The sequence below is a fragment of the Solanum dulcamara genome, chromosome 8 (assembly GCF_947179165.1).
Source record: "Solanum dulcamara chromosome 8, daSolDulc1.2, whole genome shotgun sequence".
Lineage (NCBI taxonomy): Eukaryota > Viridiplantae > Streptophyta > Magnoliopsida > Solanales > Solanaceae > Solanum > Solanum dulcamara.
Window position 1 is genome coordinate 8,321,096 of NC_077244.1, and position 21,633 is coordinate 8,342,728.

A 21,633-nucleotide genomic window follows, 5' to 3' on the forward strand; every position below is an offset into this window, starting at 1 on the left:
CATTAAAAATGGTTTGACAAAAATAATTCAAGAGAAGAAAAATATTCAATCGACTCATCACTATCTAGTCTATAAAGCCTCTATCACTACTATCTATTTGGTGCCAATGACATGTTCATGGCTACCTCAAACCAAAATAAAAAGGGCTAACTCGATGCAAGAATACACAGACGATGTCCTTCGAATATAGGGGAGGACTCACCAATACGCTGAGTGCAAATAGATCCCCAATGATGCTCCTATTGACGATCTCTTAAACCTGTCTCTGCATCATGAAATGATGCAGGTCCAAATGGACGTCAGTACGTGGAATGTACTGGTATGTAAAATAGCAGAATGAAACATACCTCAAGGAAGAATAACATCGGTCCACATATCTCAAATCAGAAAGATAAGAGGGACTCAAATAAAGCATCGTAAATCTAAAGTAAGGATACAGTTTAGACAGAGACCAATCATATACCATACAATCCAATCCAATTATGTATAATATAGTTCAACCAAATCATTTACAATTCGATCCCTTTCAATCATGTACGATCCGATTATATACACTCAACTCAACAATCAACTCAATAATCAAATCCAATCTAGTCACATACCATTCTATTCAATCCAATCACAATTCATCTATTCTAATCCGACCATATACAATCTACTCAACATTCAACTCAACAATTAGCTTCAAGAACTCAACTCAGTAAATATGCAAATTAAATTATGCAATGTTTTACAATTCAACCCAAAGGACTCAATTCAATAAATATGTAACAACTCACTCAAGTGTCCTAAGTCTAACTAGAAATAGTTTAGACAGGACCAACTCATAACCCACTCAACTCAACTGACTCGGAGCACTATCAAGACCTAAATGAGAGTTTCTCTTATCCGACAACCATCACTTATGAGCCAGTTATAGTACAACAATCAGACGTCGTTGCCACTTCCTTCCATACCTTGCCAGGGCATGAACGCCTCCCTAATCATGGATACCATCGATTAGTCAAGTCCTATCATTTCAGGACAATAAAAATGGGAAACATCCGACTTTAACGGTTCGATCCCACGGGAAGCATCCGACTTTAACGATTCCATCCCTACCTACGTTGGCGGCGTAGTTTTCTGGGGTTCGAGTATGGACTATACTCCCACCCGCCTCGGTGCTCGATACTCCTCCCATGACTCCATGCTCATAAAACTCCTCCAATCATCTCAAACAAGCCCTCACGGCTAATTTCATATGGAACATTGCCACCTCATCAACTCTGTTCTCATTTCAACTCAATTAACTCATAATGACAAGTCTCATTGGACCTTCTTTCAAATCGGCTCATCTCAAATCATCAAACTCTTCTCTTTAAAAATTTATACAATCTCAACTCAATGAATGCAGAAAATATTATGTACATTAAAATGTAATTTCAACTCCTCAACTCAAACTCAAAATAGATACTTTAATGTAAAAATACTCAACTCATTTAAAGGCTCCTCATACTCAACTCATACTTAAACTCCTTTCTAAATCAAAGATGAAACTAATAGTTCTTTAGACTCAAAGTAGTGTATAAATAGTTTATGCAAAAAGGTTCATAAATAATTTATTTAAAGCTCCTCATCAAAAGATTATTTATTTTCAAAATATTCCTAAGACTCCAATCAACTCAAATTATACACATCATATACCACACAATCACATTAGACTCTAATTCACTTCATCACACAACATCCTCATCAACATAACCTCTTCATTCACATCATCGTCAAGTATCATCATTCACATCGTCGTCAAACATCATCATCATATATCATCATTCACATCATCATCAAACATTAAAATCACATCATTGTCAAACATCCACTCTGAAATCCTTATTTTAGTCCTATGTTCATTTTATAGAAGCAAAGGGACATTCTTAACTAACCAATTCATTCTTTTCATTCCAATCAATACATACATACACACAACTATCCATCTCAACCTCAAGACATTTATGATAAGAAATCTCATTTTGGGTTCATGTGAATGAAACATGAACCCATACTCTCAATAAAACTCAACTCAAGAATATCGTCAATACCTATAAATCTATATACAAAGATACATTTGTAGTTAATAATATGAAAAATAACTATTTAGTAACTCAAGTCATTAAAATCATCCATCAACCATTTGTATCTAAAAACATTCCATAGTTTAGGGAAAACTTTCAAGAAAACCTTTCTAGAAGGTGCAACTCTTTCACAACTCCTAACCAACACATCTAAGGGCATATGGAAGAACTCAATCCATATTTTAGGTTAGACTTACATACCTTGTTTGAAGACTTTGAAGAAAACCTTGATGTTGGGTCTTCAGTGGAGAACTCAAATCTTGAAGCTCTTGGACCCTTCTTGTTGGAAATAGAGAAGAAGAAGAAGAAGAGAGAGAGAAACTCCTAGGGCTTTTAGAGAGAGAGAGAGAGTGGGGCTGCAAATTGTGATCCCAAAATGCCCAAGGATGATACATATATAATTTGGGTGAATTCCCAAATTGCCCCTTCTTAAAAGTTCTAAAAATAGGCTAAAAATGCACCTGGCGCGATAGTGGCGCGTCGCGTCATTGCAGCGCTATGCTGAATACGCCTAAAACCTGCACACCTCGTAGTGGCGCGCCGCGCCAAGGACCAAACTACTGAGGTATGTTCTTAGCGCGATAGTGGCGCGTCGTGCCCTTACAGTGCCAAGGCCAAAGTTTTTGGGTTCTGGAAAAATTGGCCTGAAAACCCCTGCTACCCAATAGTGGCGCGTCGCGCCAGAGACCAAACTACTGAGGCACATTCCTGGCACGATAGTGGCATATCGCGCCCTTGCGGCGCCAAGGCCATATTCCCAGCAGTTGCAACCCAGGCCTAAAATTCCTGTCGAGCTAGTTCGTCTTAGGATCGTCATATCTTTTGATCCCAAACCTCAAAAATTACAATCTTAGTGGCGTTGGAAAGAAGACTCAACGACCTTTAATTTGGTAGGTCGTGGCCCATCCAGTTCATCATATTCTAAGAGATATGCTCATTTGAAGTCGACACTAATATTAACTCATCCAAAAACTTAATCGATTGGAGTCCTTTGGACTCGACTGGGCTCTAAGGATCCCTTATGACCCCACATCACCTCTAACACTCTTTATTTACTTAGGAACTCATCCTAACTCATGTGAAAAATTTCAAGTCCTCCGGTCCGAGTCTACACTCACGTGAAGAAGTGTTCGAATCTTAGCGAAAAAAATTCTGGGGTGTCACATAATTGTCATATCAAACTTTAGTTGTGGTGCTTCCTCACCCCAACAGAAAAATATTTTCCATGGAAAATGATTTCCTAGAAAATATATTCTTGAAAAATACAAGTAGATCTCTTACTTATTTTTTAGTATTTGGTAAGTATGCAGGAAAATATTATCTCAAGAATATTTATATGTTATCTGACAAAACGTTATGGAGGTGGGTAGGGATGGAGAGAGTGGGGGTTCGAGGCGGTGGGGGGTAGGAGGGTCAAGGGATGATGGTTGGGAGGAGACAATAAACTTAAAATGTCATTTATGCAACTTGTTTTTTCTACTTCCATTAGAGGTCATTTTTCTCATTTTTAAGGAGCTCGTTTTCCTAAATATAATGTTTGGAAACATTTTAATCAACCAAACATAGAAAAATTAAAAATATTTTTTGGAAAATATTTCCATTAATACCAAACACACCTTAGGAATTTTTGTCCATGTGTTTTATTTATCGTCATTGTGTCATTGCATAACATAGTTGTATTGAAAATTGTTTGCGAATGAATTGAAAGGATATCCTTCATTTTTAGGCAGAGAAGTTGCATTCTAGGAATAAACACATGTTTGCTAGCGATTGATCGATTATAATTTCTGCACGTGTGAGGTTGTTGTTGAGCCCGCAACAAATCATTCTTGTATATAAATCTTATTATATGAGCTTAGAAACTTCCTTTGTTTCAACTCAACAGAATGTTCTCCTTGGAAATTTTAATCAGTTAAAGAATTTTCTGTGAACATAACTGTCACGCCTCGGGAGGGTACCCTACACGTAACCGGCACCCGAAGGCCATTTCTACCCTCCGAGCAAACCACCTGGTCCAGTCACTCATTCATTCAATCACAATCTATTTGTAGGAACTCAATTAGAGAAATACATTTCATAATATAAGGGCCGAGGGCCAAACATTTACAATCAAAAGAAGACAATAAAAATAGGACTCCCCAAGATGACCGCTTGACCTCCCCACACTCCAGTCTATGAAGCCTCTATTCAAGTCTAAAAGGTGCCAATGACAAGCCCATGACTACCAACAATCTAAATAGAAGAAAGGACAACAAAACTGTACAAGAAGGCCCAATATCCTCCGGGAACTAGGAGGACTCACCGACTGGCTGGAAGTGTATGTGGATCTTCAACGGAGCGCCGGTTGATGATCTCTAGTACCTGTCTCTGCATCATGAAACGATGCAGGCCAAATGGCGTCAGTACATGGAATGTACGAGTATGTAAAATGGCCGAATACAATGATCATCAAGGAAGAATCAATCAACTCGGGAGCTCAACTCAAAAGGAATGACAACTCAATCAAATGTCCTAAGTCTAAACAAGGATATGATTTAGACTGGACCAATCATATACAATTCAACTCAATCTGACTCAGAGTACTATCAAAAACCTATTTGGGAGTTTCTCTTAACCGACAACCATCACTTATGAGCCAGTGAAAGTACAACAAACCGACGTTGTTGCCACGTCTGTTCATACTTTGGCAGGGCATGAACGAATCAACAAATCATTGATCCAATCCAACCAGGTCCTATAATGTCAGGACAAATCTCTCGGGGAAGCATCTGACTTTAACGGTTCCATCCCCCCTACGTTTGGCGACGCAGTTATTGGGTTCGAGTATGGAATATACTCTTGCCCAATTCAGTGCTCGATACTCCTCCCAAGACTCAATGCTCATAAGACTCCATCCAATCAACTCAATCAAATCATATCGACAAGTCTCATTACAACCTTGTCAACTCATCAACTCTATCACAATCAAATCTCAATCATATCTTCAAAAGAGGTTTTAAATGCACATATATAACATCATCTAGATATGACCAATCATTACCTCCATCCGTTTGAGAAATATTTGAGGCTCATCACAATTTCAAGACTCTAAATTTGACCTTTCATATTAAGCAACATGTTTAAGAAAAATAACATCCTTTATCAAATCTACATAATTTAGAAGATCAATAAAATATATTTAGCAACTCATTTCTTCATCATCTCATACTCACATAAGGGCTCATTTTAGTAACCTCTTAGCTCAACAACATTGATACATAAATAATCAAATAAGATGGGAACAAAACTCATTCAAACATGTACCATACCAAGAAACTCCATTCCCATGAATATCTAACCTCAAAACAAGAATAGGGCACATGGGTGAACTCAACCCATGTTTTGGATAGCCTTACATACCTTGTTTGAAGACTTTGAAGAAACCTTGATGTTGGGTCTTCAATGGGGGACTCAAATTTTGAAGCTCTTGGACTCTTTTTGTTGGAAATGAAGAAGATGAAGAAGAGAGAGAGAGAAAAGCTCCTAGGGCTTTTTAGAGAGAGAGTGGGGGCTGAAGAAAATGGTCCCAAAATGTACAAGGCTTGTGTATATATAATTTGGGACAATTCCCAAATTGCCCTTCCTCCAAATTCTGAAAATTAGGCCAAAACGCCCTTGGCGCGATAGTGGCGCGTCGCGCTCTTACAGCGCCAAGCCCATTGTTCTGAATTCTGGGAATTTGGCCTAAAAACCCTGCACAACTTTTAGTGGCGCGTCGCGCCAAGGGCTAAACTACTGAGGCATGTTTCTGGCGCGATAGTGGCGCGTCGCGCCCTTACAGCGCCAAGGCCATTTCCCCAGCAGTTGCAACCCAGGCCAAAATGAAATTCCTATCGTGCTAGTTCATCTTAGGATCGTCATATCTTTTGACTCCGAACTCCAAAATTTACGTTCTTGGTGGCGTTGGAAAGAAGACTCGACGACCTTTAATTTGATAGGTCGTGGTCCACTCAGATTGACGTCTTTCAAAAGATAGGGTCGTTAAAAGTCGACCCTTATATGAACTCGTCCTAAACTTAGCCACGACAGATCTTTTGGGCTTAGCTCGGTCCTAGGGGTGCTCAATGACCCCACATCACCTCCAACGCTCTTAAATTCCTAAAGGACTCATCTTAAATCAAGCACATACTTCAAAATAAATGCGATGGGCCCCACACGTATACAAAGAAGGCCCGAATCTTAGGGAAAATTTTGAGTGGTGTTACATTATCTCCCCCGTGGGATCATTTATCCTCGAATGACGAGCAACCAAGAATAGACTCGGGGTACAAATCACAATCAAAACTCAGTCATTCAATCATTCAAATTCTCAATCAAATATCAATCAAAACTCAAAAAGGTACAAATAAATTCGAGTCAAGGAAATGGTCATTACCTTCAATATTCTCCTCGGTAGGCACGAATAGATGTGGATATTTAGACTTCATGGCTTCCTCTGCTTCCCATGTGGCTTCCTCAACAAGTTGATTCCTCCACAGAACTTTGACTGAGGCGATTTCTTTGTTCCTCAGTTTGCGAATCTGGCGATCAATAATTTGGACTGGGACCTCTTCATAAGACAAGCTATCCTTAATTCCAACGCTGGGGACTACCAACGAGGGATCGCCTAAACACTTTTTCAATATTGAAACGTGGAACACCGGATGGATAGAAGCTAGCTCTAAGGGTAAGTCCAACTCATAAGCAACACTCCCGATCCGCTTCAAAATTTGGTACGGACCAATATATCAAGGGCTAAGTTTCCCCTTCTTTCCAAACCTCATGACACCCTTCATGGGTGACACTTTCAAATACACCCAATCATCCACCTCAAACTCTAAGTCTCTCCTCCTCACATCGGTGTAAGATTTTTGGCGGCTTTGGGCTGTTTTTAGCCTCTGTCAAATAACTCGTACCTTCTCCATAGCTTGATGAACAAGGTCAGGCCCAATCAACTCGACTTCACCAACTTCAAACCACCCAATGGGCGATCTACACCTCCTCTATGAGAGGCAGGTGATCATCCCAATTCCCTTTGAAGTCAAGCACACACGCCCTCAACATATCTTCCAATGTCTGAATTATGCGCTCTGCTTGGCCATCTGTCTGGGGATGGAAGGCTGTACTCAAATTCATCCTCGAACCTAATCCCTTCTGAAAGGATTTCCAAAATTGGAAAGTGAATTGAGCTCCTCTGTCTGAGATGATAGACAAAGGGACCCCATGCAATCTGACGATCTCCTGTATATACAACTTCGCATAATCTTCTGCGGTGTCAGTAGTCTTAACCGCCAAGAAGTGAGCTGATTTCGTCATTCTATCCACAATCACCCAAATGGAATCATGTTGTTTTCGGGACTTTGGCAAGCCTGTAATAAAGTCCATGTTGATCATCTCCCACTTCCATTCTGGAATTTCTATGTTTTGGGCTAGACCACATGGCCTTTGATGCTCAACCTTCACCTGTTGGCAATTCGGGCACTTGGAAACAAATTCCGCAATATCCTTCTTCATCCCATTCCACCAATAGGTTTCCTTCAAGTCATGATACATTTTCGTGGAGCCTGGATGAATGGAGTACCTAGAACTATGTGCTTCGGCCATAATTCTCTCTCGAACATCATTGACATCCGGCACACATAATCTATTTTGGTACCTCAACACACCATCTCCCCCTTTGGTGAAAACCATTACCTCTTATTTGTGAACAATTCCCTTCAATTGGAGAAGGATGGGATCATGGTCTTGCTTCTCTTTTACCTCTGCCACAAGTGAGGACGTAGACCCATCCTGAATAGTAACTCCGCCTTCATTGTTCTCTTCCATATGAACTCCCAATCGGGCTAATCTGTGTACCTTTTTCGCCAATTCTCTCCTTCCTTCCTCCACGTGGGCAGTGCTACCCATAGACAACCTGCTAAGAGCATCAGCAACAATATTAGCTTTACCTGGGTGGTAGAGGATGCTCATATCATAGTCCTTGAGTAGCTCAAGCCATCTCCTTTGCCTCAGGTTGAGTTCACTCTGGTTAAAGACGTATTGTAAACTCTTGTGATCGGTGAATACATCGATATGCACTTCATACAGGTAGTGGCGCCAAATTTTAAGCGCAAACACCACAGCTGCCAGCTCAAGGTCATGAGTTGGGTAATTCTTTTTGATGAAGCTTAAGCTATCTTGAAGCATAGGCTATCACCTTCCCCCTTTGCATCAACACACAACCGAAACCAATTCTGGAGGCATCACAATAAATCACAAAACCCTTTGTTCCATCGGGCAAAGTTAGAACAGGAGCAGTGGTTAGCTTGGTTTTTAATTTCTGGAAACTCTCCTCACAAGCATCTGACCATTGGAACTTAGCCTTCTTTTGGGTCAGCTTAGTCAACGGTGACAATATGGATGAGAATCCCTATACAAACCTTCGATAGTACCCGGCCAAACCTAGGAAGCTCCTTATCTCTATTAGGGATGTGGGTCTAGGCCAATTCTTCACAACTTCAATTTTCTGAGTATCAACCTGAATGCCATCTCCAGATACAATGTGGCCTAAGAAAGCCACTAATGCAAGCCAAAACTCATATTTAGAGAACTGGTCCCTTAAAGTTTGTAAAACGACTCTAAGATGATAGGCGTGCTCCTCTTCATTCTTGGAGTAAACCAGAATATCATCTATGAATACAATCACAAACATATCAAGATACGGTTTGAATACTCGGTTCATGAGATCCATAAAAGCGGCGGGGGTGTTAGTCAACCCAAAGGACATGACCAAAAATTCAAAGTGGCCATAACGAGTCCGGAAAGCAATCTTCGGAATATCACATTCTCTCACCTTCAACTGGTGGTAGCCGGATCTCAAGTCTATCTTTGAGAAACAAGTGGCACCTTGAAGTTGATCGAATAAGTCATCTATTCTGGGGAGAGGGTATTTGTTCTTTACAGTGACTTTATTCAGTTGCCTGTAGTCGATGCACATTCTAAGGGACCCATCCTTCTTCCGCACAAATAGGACCAGAGCACCCCATGGTGAGACACTCGGCCTAATGAATCCCTTATCTAACAAGCCTTTCAGCTGCTCCTTCAACTCCTTCAACTCAGCCGGAGCTATTATATATGGAGGAATTGAGATAGGTTGGGTATCAGGAAGAACATCAATCCCGAAGTCGATCTCTCTATCAGGAGGGACTCCAGGTAGATCTTTAGGAAAGACATCTGGAAACTCGTTGACAATCGGAACCGACTCAAGGGATGGAGACTCAATATTGTCACCTTTCACTCGGATAATGTGATAAACACACCCTTTTGAGATTAGCTTCCTGGCCCTAAGGTATGAAATAAACTTACCCTTAGGCGCAATCGGACTACCCTTCCACTCTATGACAGCCTCCTTCGGGAATTTGAACGTGACAATCTGAGTTCTACAATCAATAGAGGCATAACAGACATAGATCCAGTCCATGCCAAGGATCACGTCAAAGTCAACCATGTCCAACTCAACTAGGTCGGCCAAGGTATCCCTGTGATAAATAGACACAGTGCAATCTCTATAGACTCTCTCAGCTAAGACAGAATCGCCGACAGGAGTGGCCATACTAAAAGGCTCAAGAAGATGTTCGGGAATTTTATTGAATTTACTAGCCACATAAGGAGTCACAAAAGATAGGGTGGCACCTGGATCCATCAATACATAACAATCAAAAGAAGAGACTCGAATCATACCCGTCACGATGTTTGGAGAGTTCTCCTGATCTTGGCGACTACCCATGGCATATAGGCGGTTTGTACCTCCACTCGTACCTGAAGTAGTGCCCCTCTGATTACCCCTAGCCGGTGGTGCGGTGGTAGAGAACTGGTCTCTGTTCCCCCATGCTGGGCACTCTTTCTAAAAATGGTCTATTTGGCCGTATTTATAACAACCCATCCTTCCCGCTCTGCACTCTCCCAAGTGAAGCTTACCACACTTGACACATGGTGGCTTTCCTTGCGCACCCTGACCCATGCTAGCTTGGGGTTGAGAACCCTGTGGCCTGAAATTCTGGCAATTTTGTCCCTGCTGATCATACCTGTTCTGCGGCATCGGTGCACTGGCGGTAGATGAAGCATATATGGAAGGCCTCTTCTGGAAGAAGGACCTGTTGCCCTTGCTTTGCCTCTACTCATTCTCATGCCCAACTGATCTCGCCTTTTTGTTCAGGTGCTCTTCTCTGTCCTTTCTTTTCTCCTCCTCTACCTGTTGAGCATACACCATTAATCTGGAAAGATCCATATCCGAGATCAACAATGCTGCCTTGCACTCTTTCTTCACATGCCTCCCCAATCCGGAGACGAATTTCCTCATCTTTGACCTCACATCAGGAATCATTTCTGGAGCATACCTGGACAGCTGGATGAACTTTAGGCCATACTCCTTAACCGACATACCTTCCTGTTTCAGGTTAACAAATTCCTCCACCTTCGCTTCCCTCAATTCTCGGGGAAAGAAGTGGTCAAGGAAGGCTCCATCAAACTCGTCCCATTTAGCAGGTTCAGCATCCTCACCCCTACTTTGTTCCCATTGGTTATACCAAATATTTGCCACCTCTTTGAGTTTATAGGACACCAACTCGACCCCCTCGATTTCCGTAGCATACATAGCTTTCAGAATCTTCCACATCTCATCGATAAAGTTTTAAGGATCTTCATCGACCTTAGAACCCGTGAATGCCGGTGGATTCATCCTCAGAAAGTCTCTAATTCTAACGACAGCAGATGGCTCCTGGGAACTAGAGCTGAGAGTCGGCGAACTCTGATTACCACTTCGGGCAGCCATTAGTTGCGTGAGCATTGCAATTGCCCCTTCGAAATTCAGCCTCGGATGTGGGTGCAGGTGGGGTAGATGGCACTTGAGGGGCCTCCGCATATCTCGCGGGTCGGCCTCTAGCCCTTGCTAGGCGTGCCTCTGACTGTGGCATCCCGACGTTATCAACATTCTTCTGGCTAGCCGTATGTTTTGGAGGCATTATCTGTAACGTATAAACGCACGAATTAGAAAGGAGTTTTATAGAGTTTAACTCTATCGCACGATTTTAGAGTATGAAAGAAGTGAAACAATTCCTAATGTCTTATAGCCTCCTGATTATAATTATGGTGCACAACACACCCATAAGCAAGACTCTACTAGGCACGACTTCATAGACTCCCTAGGACACTTGAACTCTGTACTCTGATACTATGTTTGTCACGCCCCGAGAGGGTACCCTAGACGTAACCGGCACCCGAAGGCCATTTCTGCCCTCCGAGCGAACCACCTGGTCCAGTCACTCATTCATTCAATCATAATCTATTTGTAGGAACTCAATTAGAGAAATACTTTTCATAATATAAGGGCTGAGGGCCAAACATTTACAATCAAAAGAAGACAATAAAAATAGGACTCCCCAAGATGACCGCTCGACCTCCCCACACTCCAGTCTATGAAGCCTCTATTCAAGTCTAAAAGGTGCCAATGACAAGCCCATGGCTACCAACAATCTAAATAGAAGAAAGGACAACAAAACTGTACAAGAAGGCCCAATATCCTCCGAGAACTAGGAGGACTCACCGACTGGCTGGAAGTGTATGTGGATCTTCAACGGAGCGCCGGTTGATGATCTCTAGTACCTGTCTCTGCATCATGAAATGATGCAGGCCAAATGGCGTCAGTACATGGAATGTACGAGTATGTAAAATGGCCGAATACAATGATCATCAAGGAAGAATCAATCAACTCGGGAGCTCAACTCAAAAGGAATAACAACTCAATCAAATGTCCTAAGTCTAAACAAGGATATGATTTAGACTGGACCAATCATATATAATTCAACTCAATCTGACTCAGAGTACTATCAAAAACCTATTTGGGAGTTTCTCTTAACCGACAACCATCACTTATGAGCCAGTGAAAGTACAATAAACCGACGTTGTTGCCGCATCCGTTCATACTTTGCCAAGGCATGAACGAATTAACAAATCATGGATCCAATCCAACCAGATCCTATAATGTCAGGACAAATCTCTCGGGGAAGCATCCGACTTTAACGGTTCCATCCCCCCTACGTTTGGCGACGCAGTTATTGGGTTCGAATATGGACTATACTCTTGCCCAATTCGGTGCTCGATACTCCTCCCAAGACTCAATGCTCATAAGACTCCATCCAATCAACTCAATCAAATCATATCGACAAGTCTCATTACAACCTTGTCAACTCATCAACTCTATCACAATCAAATCTCAATCATATCTTCAAAAAAGGTTTTAAATGCACATATATAACATCATCTAGATATGACCAATCATTACCTCCATCCGTTTGAGAAACATTTGAGGCTCATCATAATTTCAAGACTCTAAATTTGACCTTTCATATTAAGCAACATGTTTAAGAAAAATAACATCCTTTATCAAATCTACATAATTTAGAAGATCAATAAAACATATTTAGCAACTCATTTCTTCATCATCTCATACTCACATAAGGGCTCATTTTAGTAACCTCTTAGCTCAACAACATTGATACATAAATAATCAAATAAGATGGGAACAAAACTCATTCAAACATGTACCATACCAAGAAACTCCATTCTCATGAATATCTAACCTCAAAACAAGAATAGGGCACATGGGTGAACTCAACCCATGTTTTGGATAGCCTTACATACCTTGTTTGAAGACTTTGAAGAAACCTTGATGTTGGGTCTTCAATGGGGGACTCAAATCTTGAAGCTCTTGGACTCTTTTTGTTGGAAATGGAGAAGATGAAGAAGAGAGAGAGAGAAGCTCCTAGGGCTTTTTAGAGAGAGAGTGGGGGCTGAAGAAAATAGTCCCAAAATGTACAAGGCTTGTGTATATATAATTTGGGACAATTCCCAAATTGCCCTTCCTCCAAATTCTGAAAATTAGGCCAAAACGCCCTTGGCGCGATAGTGGCGTGTCGCGCCCTTACAGCACCAAGCCCATTGTTCTGATTTCTGGGAATTTAGCCTGAAAACCCTGCACAACTTTTAGTGGCGCGTCGCGCCAAGGGCCAAACTACTGAGGCATGTTTCTGGAGCGATAGTGGCGCGTCGCGCCCTTACAACGCCAAGGCCATTTCCCCAGCAGTTGCAACCCAGGCCAAAATAAAATTCCTGTCGTGCTAGTTCATCTTAGGATCGTCATATCTTTTGACTCCGAACTCCAAAATTTACGTTCTTGGTGGCGTTGGAAAGAAGACTCGATGACCTTTAATTTGATAGGTCGTGGGCCACCTAGATTGAAGTCTTTCAAAAGATATGGTCGTTAAAAGTCGACCCTTACATGAACTCGTCCTAAACTTAGCCACGACGGATCTTTTGGGGTTAGCTCGGTCCTAGGGGTCCTCAATGACCCCACATCACCTCCAACGCTCTTAAATTCCTCAGGGACTCATCTTAACTCAAGCACATACTTCGAAATAAATGCGATGGGCCCCACACGTATACAAAGAAGGCCCGAATCTTAGGGAAAATTTTGAGGGGTGTTACAATAACGATGAAGGGTCTTGTAATATTTCTCTCCTTTGAGTGATTCATTTGCTTATATGAATGCTTTGGAAGTTGTGTCTGTACTTGATAACTTTATAGCCTTCTCAAATATATCAAACATCAATATATATTTAATATAAATAGTTATAGTTTATCTTTTTTTATATAATATAGATACAATTAAATATTAAATAACAAAGTTAATTATATTTTTAATAATTATTTTTTAAATTGTATACATAATTAAACAAATACTTAATAGCTAAATAATGAATGCACTCCTAATCAATGCACTTCCCAATTTTTTACCATCTTCAAGGTTTTCTCTTGCAATATCCTTATTTCATTGTTTTCCCCCCATATTTCCATCTTAATCATGATTTTCTTTTGCACGATTTCAGCTTTATCAGGTATCCTTCAATTTCAATTTTTGTCCTCGTCTTTTTGTAGATTACACGTGTATACAACTACATGGTTCATCTATTTTTTTATAAGGTTTCATTGAAGAAATATTGTCTTCATTAGAATTCAAAGTTTTCATATATCCCCCCAACACTGATATTTTAAACAATCATACTTATATAAATACTGCATCCATTTGAATTCAAAGTATTCATATATGCTAGTATTTCTTAAATACAATTGGATACTATTTTGTGGTATGTTCTATTCTATTTGTTTCTATTATATGGTTGTCAAAATGTATCAAACTTTTGTTTAATATCCAGACTATACATATATACACTGTATTGTTGTATTCTTAAGGGTAATGTGTTTAAATTGTCGCATTTGTTTGTATTAAGATGAGTAAAAGTCTGACAAGAAAATTTAAGTTGAATTGAAAATTATATTGAGTATCTTATTTAGTCATTGCCCTTACTATAGTTGGTTCCTCATTTATTATGTTAATGTTTAAATTTCTAACTGAGTTATAGATGGAAACGTCATCTTTGAAATATAATCGTCGTTTCATCCTTTTGAAATAGAGGAACAAAACGACAACAAGTTTAAAATAAAATGGGTAAAAGTTGATAAGAGATTTTTAGTTGGAATGAAAGGTTATACATGGTAGTTTGTCATATTCATAGCCATGAGTGTATTAATCTATTAAACATTAAACAAATACAACACAAATTATGGCTCCTGAAGAAGAACAATATAGACAAAATAGAAGAAGCAATGTATCTCAATTTTTTGGTTAATCTGTTAAGATTCTAGTCGTACATGTCTTTCAATAAGTAATTAGTAATTGTGAATTTAATAATGGAAAGTTGAGAGGTTTTAGGAAGTAAATAATAATATCAGATTTTTATCTTATTTACTGCCGTATATTTATGACTGTATTACTGTATATATAAATAAATAAACAAATATACAAAGAATAGTAGATATAAATTATAATCATTTTTATAAATAACATATTTATAGATGTTCAAATTCAATAACACTACAAGTATAGCTATTTACGTAAGTTGCTTAATGTTTTTCTTTACCATTTAATGTTTATCTAACATGAGCTGCACAATTATATTGGATAATTTTTTATTTATTTAAATATACATGAAAAATAGAGTTGGAGGGTTGAAATGGAACAAAATTGAGTTGAAGTGTCAAAATAAAATTTAGGAACAAATTAAGGAGATCGTGTATGTGTTTGGCCTTAAATCTATAATTTTGCATGTACTACTTTTGTTCTGAATATAAGATTGTTTAGACATAAAACTTGTCAATTGTGGATTTCTTGATATTTCGTCAAGAGGAACTTACAACTTTCGTTTTACTAATCATGATTTAGATACATTCACAATTAAGAAATCTCGATCGACGCAGGTGCTATTCAAGAATAATTAGTGAAGAAAGGGCAAATGAAATGTAGAACTATAAATAGCAATGAGTTCTTTTTTTTGAATTATTTATTTTGATTTGATGTGTTAAACCATACTTTTTGAATGTTTTGCAACTTTCAATCAACTGCCTTCATTTTCTTTCAATATAAAAAAATTAAATGTCTTTAAAGAAATTAAGAATTTTCTAACATTAGTGATTTTAAAATTTTCACATCAACACTTACATTGTTATAAAAAGTCTCTAATCAAAATAAAAAGATTCAGACCAATAAAACGATTTGCGTGAAAAATAGATTATCAATTTTTTAAAAATTTGAACGTAAGATTTTTTTTAAAAAGAACTATTTCATATATTTTTGAAACTTTTTTTAAAATTCAAAACACCAAACATATATAAGTAACGATAATAATGTGTATTTAGGTGTTATCATTAAAACTCAATTAATTTAGATTTGTGCATTGCAAAATTTATTTCTAGGGAGATGCTGTCAATAATTTTTTTTTTTATATATATTCAATACTCCAATTCAAAACTATGTTTTCGCCACAATCCAATACATGTGTATTTCTTCTTTTTATATCTAATAAAAACATACTTTAAGAAAACCCCTCTATACAAAAGTTGTGCAAAATTAGGGTACAGATTCAGAGTGAGAAGCGCCCATCGAAGATGAAGAGAATTCCTTTGAGTTACTGCTCCAATGGTATCCCTTTTCTCTCTTTCTTTACTAATTCCATTTCTGGTTCGGCATTTACAGTTGTTAGACCTTATTCTTCATCCCATACTAATACAGTAAACGAGAATGTCAAGTGTTTAGATGATGCTGTTATTGTCTTCCATCAAATGGTTAGGATGAAGCCTCTTCCTCCTGTTGTATGCTTCGCTAAATTACTTAAAACTATAATAAACATGAAGCATTACTCTCCTGTCATTTCTCTTTTTCGAGAAATGCAGAAATTGGGTATCCCAATTGACGGATTCATTTTGAATATCGTGATTAACAGCTATTGCCTGATGCATCGTGCTGATTGTGGGTTTTCGGTGTTACCCATTTACCTCAAGAAGGGTATTCCATTTGATACCGTCACCTTTAACACCCTAATAAGGGGAATCTTTGCTGAAAATAAGGTCAAAGATGCTGTTGAATTGTTCAAAAATTTGGTGAGAGACAAGATTTGTGAACCTGATGAAGTCACATATGCAACCGTAATGAATGGGCTCAGCAAAAGGGGGTATACTCAGAAGACTTTAAGTTTGCTACGGTTAATGGAACAGGGGAACACTAAGCCCAACATATTTAACTACAACATTGTCATAGATGCCCTTTGCAAAGATGGGAACTTAGATGCTGCTATCAACCTTATGAACGAGATGAAGCAGAAAGGCATTCTTCCAGACATAGTCACGTATAATTCATTGATTGATGGTTTGTGTAAGCTTGGTCAGTGTGATAAGGTTAGGACTTTGTTCTCTGAGATGGCCGTGAACCTTAATATTTATCCAGATGTGCACACCTTCAACATAGTGATAGATGGACTATGTAAAGAAGGGAAAGTCGCAGATGCCGAGGAAGTAATGAAACTCATGGTGGGAAAAGGTGTAGAGCCCGATAGATTCACCTACAATGCGATAATGCATGGATATTGTTTGCGTGGTCAACTTGATGGAGCGAGGAGAATTTTTGATTCCATGATAGATAAGAACATTGAGCCTGACATTATTAGCTATAGCATACTAATAAATGGATATTGCAAGAAAACGAAAGTGGATGAGGCAATGCAATTGTTTCGTGAAATTTCTCAAAAGGGATCAAAGTCTAATATTGTTACCTACAATACTATGTTGCAAGGTCTGTTTAAAGTTGGAAGAATTGGCGATGCGGAAAAAATTTATGCCGGGATGCTATCTACGGGCCCCACACCTAATATATACACACATAGCACTTTGCTCAATGGTTATTTTAAGTACGGGCTTGTTGAAGAAGCTATGTCACTCTTTATAAAGTTGGAAAGAAAGGGAGAAGATATTGATATTACACTTTACAATGTTGTCATTAATGGATTGTGCAAAAATGGTAAACTCGACGAAGCTCATGCTGTTTTTGAGAAGCTTTCTTTCATTGGATTGCTTCCGAATGTGAGAACATACAATGTAATGATAAATGGATTTTGTCTTAAAGGGTTGTTTGATGAAGCTAAAGATATTCTTAGAAAAATGGAAGACAAAGGTTGCTTTCCAAACAATCTCACTTACAATGTTATTGTGCAAGGATTTCTCAGGTGCAACAGAATTAGCGAAATGGCATCTTTCATGAAGGAAATGGTTGGAAGGGGCTTCTCATTTGATGCAACTACAACTGGGTTTTTGGTAAATGTTATAAGGGAGAATCCTTCCGTCCTCGATATGATACCAGAGCTTCGCTCGGAAAAAAACCAGTGACCATTTCTTTCACTTGGTTTATTTGCCTATACTGCCACTATTATACAATTTCCTTCTTACCCCTACAAAAGAGACGACACTCAATGCATTTGCAGTAGCCGAAACAATTGCAGTCAGAGCGTTGCTTGAGCTTTCCAGATACTTGTTGTGGAGGTACATCACTTTTGATATTTTAGTTGTTTTTCCATTCTTCTATTTTTTGAAAATCAGATAAATAATGGTTTCTTTAGGGACACTCTTTTGAAGTCTAGGGATATCATTGTGAATAGTATTAGTTATCTTCATGTACTATCATTTTGGGAGTCAATAACAATTGCCTGTAACTAAAAATGTCATGGAAACAATCTTTTTGACACGTTCCACTATTATTACTGTGTAAGTTAAAGAAGACTACGTTACACTTTAGTGTCTAAAAGAATTCTGATTTTTCAGTATGAATTCTGCAGATGACTTATCATGTAATTTATCTTATGATTTGCTGTGTCCTTTCTGATACTAAGTTCGTATCTAAAGCTTTTATACTTCTCTTTTGGGCCTTTCTATAAGGGTGAAATAATTAACTTGCTCTTGAACGCAGAATTTCATTCGTATTTTCTTATTGTTTATGTTCCACTGGAAGATGTGTCATTCTTCCATTAGAAAGCCCTACTTTTTTTAGTATTTGTCAAAAGAAGTGCATTAAATTGTTACCAAATGACATAAAAACGACCATTATTTGCTAGTAAAGGCGCTATTAAGGGTTGTAGCTAGTATGAGTTATGACTTATCACTGATGTGGGGATAGAGCTACAAGTTTAAACACTGCAACTATCTTTTTGTCCATGAACCATATAGTATGAATATATTCAACTATGGATGGTCAACACAATATGTGAATTATTTTAGGATATAATTTTAGGAGCTTTATGTATGAACTAAAAGTACTGAATGATCTTTTGGGAATTGAATTTTTAGAGCAATAAAATTGTAACTTTTTTTTTCTTTTGGTAAATAAAGAATTGTATTGCTCAAGAAGAAAAACAGTACCTAACTGGCCTGGACTTATAAAAATTGTCGAACTTAATTGGTCCTTTGACTATAGCCATTTTCAACTAATGTAGGAGATGGAGGGAAGGGATTTCTTTTGAAGATGTAGAATTTTTTATGCAATTTGCTACTGTAATAATTCTTTATTTCTATATTTTAGATTAAATTTTTAATGTATTCCCTACATGTTATTGCAAGAATATGCAGAAAAATCGTTTTGTGTCTAATCTTATACTTTAACATTGTGTTATACTGTTGGTAACTTCACTTAATTAGTGAGATGGACACAGTAGAACATTGCATAATCACAGAGGAAATCTTGCACTATGCTCTGTAGTCACTGTAAGGTATGCAATGACCTTCCGATGAAACTAATGCATACCTAGTTATATTGGGACGTATTTTCATTTCTTCCACTATTTTTACTATGTAAGTTAAAGAAGATTACGTTACACTTTAGTTTCTAAAAGAGTTCTGATTTTTCAGTATGAATTCTGCAGTTGACTTGTCATGTAAGTTATCTTATGATTTGCTGTGTCCTTTCTGATACTAAGTTCGTATCTAAAGCTTTTATTACTTAATTCTCTTTTGGGCCTTCCTTTAAGGGTGAAATAATTAACTTGCTCTTGAACTCAGAATTTCCTTAGTATTTTCTTATTGTTTATGTTCCACTGGAAGATGTGTCATTCTTCCATTAGAAAGCCCTACGTTTTTTAGTATTTGTCAAAAGAAGTGCATTAAATTGTTACCAAATGACATAAAAACTACCATTATTTGCTAGTAAAGGCACTATTAAGGTTAGTAGCTATTATTAGTTATGACTAATGTGGGGATAGAGCTGCAAGTTTAAACTTGTTCTTTGGCTACTGATCATTTGTCTAATGTTTTTCATCCCAGGGAAATAGACCACTGCAACTCTCATTTTTCGTTGGTGTTTTTTAACTCTTTGGAATTTGAAGATGTGAATGAATTGCTGCTGAAATTGGAGGCTATCTCTCAATGATCAGGTCTCTGACTCACTGGTGGAAATTTCAGAAAGACGGCAAGTTTATTGTCGAAGTATGTTATCTTTTGGGGAATATGGGAAGCATTCAGAAGGACTTGCCATGGAGAACAGTTTGGAAGACAATTGCACCCCTGAGGGAGACATGTTTCACTTGGATCGCTACTCCCCTATCTTGTTCTGTGCAGCAGATGCTTTTTGTGTGAAAGTGCCAATGAATCAGTAAATCATCCACTGCTTCACTGCACCTTCAGTAAATAGATCTGGACTATGTTTCGTGCTATTTTTGGTGTCCAATGGATCATACCAGGATGCATTAAACTTGCACTAAGCAGCCTGAGGGACAATGAACACTACACAATTGCTGTACAAAAACCTTGCCTTAGACACGTCTGAGTAGGCCAAAAACCTTCCGGAGTACCATTAACAGTGATAGAATACTTATTCAGTGTTATGGCTCCTTTGGGATATGGAGCCAAAAATTATATTCTTGAAATTTCTCATAACTCTTTTGGGATTATGGTAGTGTCTACGGGGTTTCAAAATGCTTTCTTTTGTGTATAGGAATTCAAGAGATGGTTTTTCACTGATGAGTGTTGAGCTCTTTTCTTTCTTGATTTCACTTTGGAACTATTTTTTTGGTTTCTCTATTTACCTAACAACGAAATAGTGTTTTTTCAACTCTCTCTAAAATGGAATCTATTTCAAACTCTACTTTACTCTCGGCTCCAATATCAACAAAAAAGAAAGAAAAAATGAAGAGATGTATGATAAGGCATAAATCACATTCAATGAATACGATTTATGAACAAAATTTGTAGCTTTCAAAGATATACAGTCCAACATAAATGTTACGATCCGTATCTCAATATATAATATTATATAACATTATATCTATGAAAATTTTAACTTTTAACATGACATGTTTAATACTAATATAAGATTCAAACGTCTCTTTTACTTTCTTAAACTCTAATTCATGTTTAGTCAAAACAACACAAACAAATTGAAACAAAGGAGGTAATAAATCCGATTCATGTTAAGCCATATTAAAATTATTTTATTTAAGTTTATACATGATCCAACAGTATGAATGCTTATTGGGAATTGACATTTTCACAGCAATAATATTTGTTGAAGAAAGGTTCATTGTTCCTGAGAAGGACCTATTTGATTGGAATCTGCAGATGTAAATGAATTGCTGCTGAAAAATCCCCGAGCGGCAGTCAAAACGGGAATGTAAATGCGAGATGCCAGCGAAATGATCGCCAGATAGAGGCTGGAGCTGCTTCCTTCCTTGTGTGTCAGAGATATAAAGCGAGTGCACCGAAAAAAACTGGAACTGGAAAGGTGAGTCTCGTCTCCTTTCACTTTGTCGTACTTGGAGGTCATTGGAGGCCAAGGTTGTATTATAAAAATATTTTGGGGAATATTGGGAGGATGCAACTGATGACAACTGCTATTTTTTTTTCTGTACTTGTTTCAAACACAAAAACTTAAGCTTAAATACTTTGCTACATGTTAAGAGTAAATTAATTTGCATCATAACCTTAAGAGGAACTTGGATGGTTGATTTGTATATGAAGGTTCATTTGAGATATATGCTTAAATGCCTCCATCAGAATCACTTTTGACCCATTTGGCAGTAGTAAGGTTGTGTCACCCCTT

At 38.1% G+C, this 21,633-nt stretch overlaps 1 protein-coding gene across 5 annotated transcripts; it reads left to right on the plus strand.

The window, feature by feature from the left end:
• The first annotated feature begins 16,051 nt into the window (after positions 1-16,051).
• On the plus strand, positions 16,052-20,551 carry LOC129898973 (putative pentatricopeptide repeat-containing protein At1g12700, mitochondrial). Of its 5 annotated transcripts, XM_055973705.1 has the most exons (4): positions 16,052-16,200; positions 16,291-16,343; positions 16,502-18,089; positions 19,860-20,551. In XM_055973705.1, the coding sequence occupies exons 2-3, from the start codon at positions 16,315-16,317 to the stop codon at positions 17,934-17,936; spliced, it is 1,464 nt and encodes a 487-aa protein (XP_055829680.1). In that variant the 5' UTR covers positions 16,052-16,200; positions 16,291-16,314; the 3' UTR covers positions 17,937-18,089; positions 19,860-20,551. The 5 variants fall into 5 exon arrangements, with proteins under 5 accessions (XP_055829680.1, XP_055829682.1, XP_055829678.1 ...); XM_055973707.1 differs by lacking the exon at positions 16,291-16,343; XM_055973706.1 differs by lacking the exon at positions 16,052-16,200 and having other exon boundaries at positions 16,216-16,343.
• The last annotated feature ends 1,082 nt before the right edge of the window (positions 20,552-21,633 follow it).

What these genes read in the sequence shown, in the direction of transcription:
- LOC129898973 (XM_055973703.1), top strand. Translation starts at nt 16,167, where the DNA reads ATGAAGAGAATTCCTTTGAGTTACTGCTCCAATGGTATCCCTTTTCTC.